This window comes from Mizuhopecten yessoensis, unplaced genomic scaffold (genome assembly GCF_002113885.1).
Source record: "Mizuhopecten yessoensis strain PY_sf001 unplaced genomic scaffold, ASM211388v2 scaffold11091, whole genome shotgun sequence".
NCBI classification, from domain to species: Eukaryota; Metazoa; Mollusca; class Bivalvia; order Pectinida; family Pectinidae; genus Mizuhopecten; species Mizuhopecten yessoensis.
In genome coordinates this window covers 1,151,879-1,160,068 of record NW_018408875.1, presented here as the reverse complement: position 1 = coordinate 1,160,068, position 8,190 = coordinate 1,151,879, and the positions used below count along the sequence as shown (strand labels likewise).

General features: G+C 35.1%; 1 protein-coding gene across 1 annotated transcript; it reads right to left on the bottom strand.

The window, feature by feature from the left end:
* Positions 1–2,859: 2,859 nt before the first annotated feature.
* Positions 2,860–7,479, bottom strand: LOC110465571 (kelch-like protein 24). Its single transcript, XM_021521491.1, has 2 exons — positions 7,277–7,479; positions 2,860–3,294 (listed from the first exon to the last, which is right to left on the bottom strand). The coding sequence occupies exons 1-2, from the start codon at positions 7,463–7,465 to the stop codon at positions 2,860–2,862; spliced, it is 624 nt and encodes a 207-aa protein (XP_021377166.1). The 5' UTR covers positions 7,466–7,479.
* Positions 7,480–8,190: the final 711 nt, after the last annotated feature.

The following is an 8,190-nucleotide window of genomic DNA, read 5'->3' as shown; positions in this document are numbered from 1 at the left end:
TATTGTTTACAGGAAAAAAATTGCCCAGTCACACTTTCAACCTTTGACCATAAAATCATTTTCTACCAAGTATAAATTTTGTCCATAACATTTAGTTACTATGTTTATTGTGCAATTTACATATATTCACTATTATGATAAATTCCTCCCAATAACGTAGGACAAAAAAGGAGGAAATTAAACTGCGGCGAAAATTTCTCAGTATACAGTAGTTATTCATACTTGGTTAAATAATTGGTGGCATGTGTCCGAAAGTTACACCCTGTGTTTTTGTCACCAAAATTTTACAACGGCCTGTTTCTTTATGAATTGGGAAAATAAAGTATTATTTGTATTGAATTTGGGAATATATTTCTCAGTTTTTGGTAATTTTGGGAAAATAAGGCTCTTTTTGGAAATCACTGACCCCGGAATTAAGCCACTGATGTAGCACTAATTCTCAATATACCATAATGATGCTGGAAGAAAGGAAAGCTTGACATGACCAATGGAGGTCAAGCATTTATGCACACGGAAAACACAATAAGGCTATACTTGCACGGGGGAGAATCTGTGTGTTCAAAATTAAAAACATAAATCAAATGTATGAATATACCCCCTAAAGAACAAATAACCCTCAAAATGATACGTTTTATGTTGTTCTTTCAGATGAAATCACTAGATCTTTGTATATTGGAATAGTTTAGTAAATTTACTGGTTGAAACTATTAAATTTAAGGGTCCGAAATCAGGAGTCTCACTCCTAAATAGGGAAAGTACGCAAGAGAAGTATGTAATGGTGAAAAAATCCTGGAATGACTTGGAACCTTCAAATGATGGTCCTGGATAATAAGGCCGATATATATTTATACACACATTGTTTTCAGATCTCTGATGACAAGGATTAGAAAGAGTTATCTCCCTTCATACAGAATTGATCTGATTGTCACACATATATATATATATATAAATGAACTCTTCCAATTCAAAGGACAGAATAGTTCATTAAGACATTTCAGGGGTGAATGGTGTCGAATTATGAGCCTTTGTATAGTTTACCATGGTAAGTGTTGACAAAGTTTCAGGTTTTTAACATTCTATATACTTTCAAAAATTGTATACATCAAATAATAATAATAAGAAGAAGAATATACTTCAAATATATGAAGCAAGTGATTGTGCAGAAACAAAAAGTGGACAGAAAGAATTGACACAGAAGGTGATTACTGTAGGGCACCTGTATTTTCTGAATGAGGGGCCATATTAAATTAACACAACAAGAGAAAGTCAGATAAAATTGATGATGATTGTAAATGCTATAACCAGTTTAAAATCACAACATTGTTATTAACACTTCATCTCTCAGTTATAACAAGCAAAAGACTAGTAGTAAGTAATTCTAATAACACTCCTGCAAGATATTGTTTTCTTTTTAGAAAAGATTTACCAAAGCTATAATCATACAGAAAAAGCAGTTTCCAACACTTAGTTACAGTTTTAGGCAGTGGTACGGGGATCCTTAACAAGAGTACCGCAGGGCGGAACAATATGCGCCCGTCGAATGCCATATAGTGTTATATACTTTCTTACATTGAAATAAGATCTGCATCATTCTAAGAGTGTTTAGCTGACATGCTATAAAAAATGTAGGAGAAAATCTACGGACAAAAAATCTAATACTGAAAGGAACAAATGGAAATAACATTTGGAAAAATCGTCGAATCAAAATTCTTTTCAAAGAAACACAACAACATATCATGATTATTTAGCCTATGAAGTTTCCAAAGAAAGCCATCAAAAAATGTAGGAGGAGATCTCCAGACAAAAAATCAAATACTGAAATGAACAAAGAGCAATAACTTTTGGAAAAATCGTCGAATCAAAATTCTTTTAAGGGAGACACAACTTCATATCATGATTATGATGTATACCAAGTTTCAAAGAGATCGGTGGAAAAATGTAGGAGGAGATTGACGGACAAACAAAAGTTTACGCCGGACAACGCCATACCATAATACTCCCGTCAAATTTGACGGGCGTATAAAAGGATGAACATCTGGCATTTAACACTCTGAATTAGGCCCTACCCGTAGTTAGCCTGTACTAACAACACACTTCTAGAAGAAAACAAAACTTCCAGCTATCTACCCCTTTTCTATGGACAAGGATATGAGTATAACAGAGGAAAAAGATAAAGGAATCAAATTTGAGTAAATTACTTATAGTTACTACAAACGAACGGAACGTTTACCCTAACAGAGCCACCAGTCCTGTGTCACCACGAAACGGTTCATACAGATATAGGAAGTATAGAAAGAATCAAGCCATTCTTTTGGAAATCTAGATCTTCATACGTGTGGAACCCCATGTAAACCTGCAATGTTTCTTTGTAAAGTGTTAGCATGGCATCATACTTGATCTTCACATTCTGCTCGTCAGCTGCCGGGCGAACCATGACAACAAACCTCACCTTGATAGGGAACTTTGTTGTGAACGCTGAACCAGCATGATTAACATAAGCTATCCTGAGGTGCTCGCCGGTCTTGCTGTATGTCCAGCGGATGGTGTTCGCCCGATGTGTTTCAGACATGTGTGATGGAGTGAAGAATATTTGAGAATTTACAGAGGGTGGAATGTTGATACCGCCTACATCCCTGATGTATATTCTTGGAACATAGTACTTATCATCCTCTGCACCAGGTTGTCTCAAACCAGTTGAGTGGAATTTGTAACCCTTGTACAAGGTGAGAAAATGTTTCTCCAATGGTCCATTCCACAGGTCTGGGACAGTTTCTGCCTTCTCCAGTTCTCCAGGGGTCATCATTGGAAACCGTACAAGAGTCATCAACTTCGCCATATCCTCCATTGTTTCTATTGGATCTATAGCACGATCGTAACATTGCATCCACTTGACAACCAGAAAGAATCCTGAAGTTCTGACCTTGTTACAAGCATGCCTGAATCCAGAATAGGCATCAGTTCATCGACTTCTAACTTGATGAGTTCACCATTGGAAAAGAAGATGTCAAATTTGGTGCCCAGATAGGTCACACACTTATTATACAGTGCCTCAATGTTGAACTGCAGTGCAAACTTGTACCAAGGGATGACATTCTCTTGGGACAGATTCTCTACCATATATTTTATGCCAAGGGCGATCAGGTCCTCTATCATGTACTTGTCAGCCAACATGAGGAGGGGTGTAATGTTCTCCTCACAGAATGTGATCTGCCAGGTATATAAGAACTCCAGGACCTGTTCAAACACTTCCTCCATCAGACAGTTCTCCTCCAGAGTCAGGTGGTTCACATTACACTACTCCTATTAACAAACATAAGTATTTAGATACTATAATGTCAAAACACAAGGACAGGATACTGTATATCGGGACACTTTCACCCTGACAATTATCCTACCTTCACTGCTAAAACACCTATTTGCCAAATATTAATTTCTATTTCTAATTTACAGTTGCTGTCATGATAGTTTCCCCACTATAATTACTGCAAAGGATGAAAAAGGCAAAAAGTGAAACTGCAGCAAAAGCTTTCCTATATACAGTATACCTGGTACCACAGAATCAATACACAGGGACAAAGTAGCCTAAACACATCAATACATTACAAAACATACATGCCTTAAAACAAGGATACAATGTACTATAGCCTTAATACAAGGATACTAACGTCTTAAAACAAGGATACTAACGCCTTAAAACAAGGATACAATATACTATAGCCTTAAAACAAGGATACAATATACTATAGCCTTAAAACAAGGATACAATGTACTATAGCCTTAAAACAAGGATACTAACGTCTTAAAACAAGGATACTAACGCCTTAAAACAAGGATACAATGTACTATAGCCTTAAAACAAGGATACAATATACTAACGCCTTATAACAAGGATACTAACGCCTTAAAACAAAGATACAATATACTAACGCCTTAAAACAAGGATACAATGTACTATAGCCTTAAAACAAGGATACAATATACTATAGCCTTAAAACAAGGATACAATATACTATAGCCTTAAAACAAGGATACAACGTACTATAGCCTTAAAACAAGGATATGATGTACTATAGCCTTAAAACAAGGATACAATGTACTATAGCCTTAATACAAGGATACTAACGTCTTAAAACAAGGATACTAATGCCTTAAAACAAGGATACAATATACTATAGCCTTAAAACAAGGATACAATATACTATAGCCTTAGAACAAGGATACAATGTACTATAGCCTTAAAACAAGGATACTAACGCCTTAAAACAAGGATACAATATACTATAGCCTTAAAACAAGGATACAATGTACTATAGCTTTAGAACAAGGATACAATATACTATAGCCTTAAAACAAGGATACAATGTACTATAGCCTTAGAACAAGGATACAATATACTATAGCCTTAAAACAAGCATACAATGTACTATAGCCTTAAAACAAGGATACTAACGCCTTAAAACAAGGATACAATATACTATAGCCCTAAAACAAGGATACAATGTACTATAGCCTTAAAACAAGGATACAATGTACTATAGCCTTTAGCCTTAACACAAGGATACAATGTACTATAGCCTTAAAACAAGGATACAATGTACTATAGCCTTAAAACAAGGATACAATATACTATAGCCTTAAAACAAGGACAAAAGCATACTATAGCCTTAAAACAAGGATGCAATGTACTATAGCCTTAAAACAAGGATACAATATACTATAGCCTTAAAACAAGGATACAATGTACTATAGCCTTAAAACAAGGATACAATGTACTATAGCCTTAAAACAAGGATACAATGTACTATAGCCTTAAAACAAGGATACAATGTACTATAGCCTTAAAACAAGGATACAATGTACTATAGCCTTAAAACAAGGATACAATGTACTATAGCCTTAAAACAAGGATACAATGTACTATAGCCTTAAAACAAGGATACAATGTACTATAGCCTTAAAACAAGGATACAATGTACTATAGCCTTAAAACAAGGATACAATGTACTATAGCCTTAAAACAAGGATACAATGTACTATAGCCTTTAGCCTTAACACAAGGATACAATGTACTATAGCCTTAAAACAAGGATACAATGTACTATAGCCTTAAAACAAGGATACAATGTACTATAGCCTTAAAACAAGGATACAATGTACTATAGCCTTAAAACAAGGATACAATGTACTATAGCCTTAAAACAAGGATACAATGTACTATAGCCTTAAAACAAGGATACAATGTACTATAGCCTTAAAACAAGGATACAATGTACTATAGCCTTAAAACAAGGATACAATGTACTATAGCCTTAAAACAAGGATACAATGTACTATAGCCTTCGAACAAGGATACACTGTACTATAGCCTTAAAACAAGGATACAATGTACTATAGCCTTAAAACAAGGATACTATGTAAATTGCAGTGTCAACACACAAGGACAAAAGCATACTTTAGCCTTAACACAAGGACAAAATATACTATAGCTTTAACACAAGGACAAAATATACTATAGCTTTAACACACGGATAAAATATACTATAGCTTTAACACAAAAACAAACATTATATAGCACCTTTATAGACAAATATAGTATATCAATATAGGACAAAATTACTACACCCTCAACATATGAGGACATACTGGTGGCAGTGGAATTTGAGAACAGAAAGCATCAGTAATACAAAAGCCTTCGGGCAAGTGAGCTAAAAACTAGTGTCAAGCAGTAGGGAAAATACACGTTTTAACATTCACGGAGGTAATCAGGAGATTTTCTTCACCAGAAATAAAAGGAAAAAAAAAATGGTTTTCCTACCTATCTACCCTATTTTTGGGGGAGCCGAAACAGGAAACACACATATATTTTTATTTGGACTTAACTATGACATAGGACAAAATATAACACAAAGTCAAAAACAAGGACAATAATTATATACCATAACCTTTATACACTAGGACAAAATATACTATACATAGTATCAACACAGGGAGAAAATTTACCACCAAGTCAACATACAGGACAAAATAAAAATGTGTTGGCATACAAGGGCAAAAGACACCAAGCATTTAACACAAGGACAAATATACCATAGCATCAATACCGGGACAAAATATACCATAAGGGCGACACGGGAACTCAAGTCCAATCATTACAATGAGATGAATCCAAGAACAATGGAGACAATACCATAACAAAAGGAAAACCCTTGTAAATACCACAAAAACCAAGAAGCAGGGGCAACAACAGGTGCTCAGGAAGGGTGAGATTATCCACCATCTTATATTACACCCAACATATTGTCTCCAGCTAAATTCAGGAATAAAAGTCAGCAACCAATGATCTCCTATTACTAATCAAAGGCTAGACTTTGATTTACTGAACTAAAGGTAAATTTAAAACATATTTATTCACCTCATAGTTACCGCTTTTTTGGGCCAAGATATGTTCTATTATGGAGGTGAAGGGACACTTTGTCCTACATTATATTTACGTATGCCCTTCCCATTTTCCATTAACTCTATGGAAAGTCAGCTGGCAGTTACTGGACACTAACTGCAGTCTGCATTATCTGGTCACATGACCATGGTTTCGGTGTTGTCAGTGTTAGAAACCACTCCCAACGATATGATAGCTGCCATCTTGTTGTTGTCGTTTGGTTCATACAAGTTGCATTTTAACAGGTTTTGTAGACAATGAAGACATCCAAAATATATAGGAAGGTAAGTTCCTACTTTTGTATTAGAATGTTAATTAGCCTATTTAACAGTTGTCGCCTGGTTACATTTTTTACTGGCGACCGTTGTTTGGAAAGATTTCGGTCCGATAATGGCCTTCTGTGTCTGTTCAAAGAATTGGACCAGTGAGGTTTTGCGGCAGCAGAAAATATAAATTATGCTCATCCGACTAATTAATAAAAGACAGGTCGTATGAGGAAATGTAAATATAACGATTGAACGTCTGTCAGATATCCGTCGCCGAGATTGCATTCATGCTGGCGGTAACTGCAATCTGATAGAGGTTCAATCCTTAAATAGATATCCTATAGAGTTAATTGGTACTATATCACCCATGTATAATGTAGCTTAGGGTACACTGTATGTGTGTTCTTCTTTACTAGTGTAGGTACAAATACTGTGAAAAGAACTTATCCACATATTCTATATTTTCACCGCAATTAAAAATACATATTAGCATATATTGATTTATTGAATTTGTGAACTTCTGATATTATATGATAAAGTACTAAGATCTAGAATTGGTACGTATCATACTAACTGTTGACAGCATAGTGCGAAACACCTCACTGCAAGAGGACAGCACAATCTTGTGACCAAAGAACTCCTTTTCTCCACAGAAGATTTTGACATCGCTGAACTCTGAATTGTTGAAGAAATCCCGGAACTGAGAGCGCCCAGTACCCTTGACATACTCTGGATTTGTTCCCATCCATGTACTTTCTTCCATTTTGGTTTACAGACTTAAGCTCCTGAATTCTACAAAAGAATAACAAGGATTAGGAAAATCAATATAGATTAAACAGAATTAGTCTACTGTATTAGTTTTCAAGCTGAAAAATGGCAAACAGTATGATTCTACCTTCCTATTTACAGGAAATGGTAGATGCAATTACAGTATAAGGAAAATGTCCTTAGTTACTCATTAGATTAAGTCAAATCTATCAATACATCATTTACGGTATTACCTTAAATTGAACACGACTATTCAGTGATAGTGCTAGCCTTTTCAAAAGTGATTATTTTGGATAAAAATAGAAATAACAAAACCCCTAAAATATGAACCCTGGACCCTTCAAACTCTAGATAGACACTTTACCAATTGAGATACCCGGTCACCAAAGTTCGACCCAGTCCAGTTCCGTTACATTCCTCCTCAGTCTTTGCCCTCCTTTGTGTCGATCAATAATACATGTATTGTACAATGGTGTGGAAGTGTTAATGTGGATGTTTGTAATTTTTAATTACACCTCATCATATTTCAACAAACTGGCAATCCAGATACAAATTTATATATCCCTTAGTAAAATTAAATAATTCAACTTACTCGACCCAAAATTAGTCATACTCATAAAAAGTTAATCTCCATCACCTGTCCATCCTGGTCCCTGTATTAAATATCTATATACATGTATTACATGCTGTACCGGAATGGGTGAAACCTTATATAGGCTA

Excerpts from the sequence above, each read along its gene's own strand:
- LOC110465571 (XM_021521491.1), bottom strand. The coding sequence starts at position 7,465 with ATGGAAGAAAGTACATGGATGGGAACAAATCCAGAGTATGTCAAGGGT. Across the intron at positions 3,295-7,276 it reads TTCGCACTATGCTGTCAACA|TGTAATGTGAACCACCTGAC; the intron begins GTTAGTATGATA and ends TAATAGGAGTAG.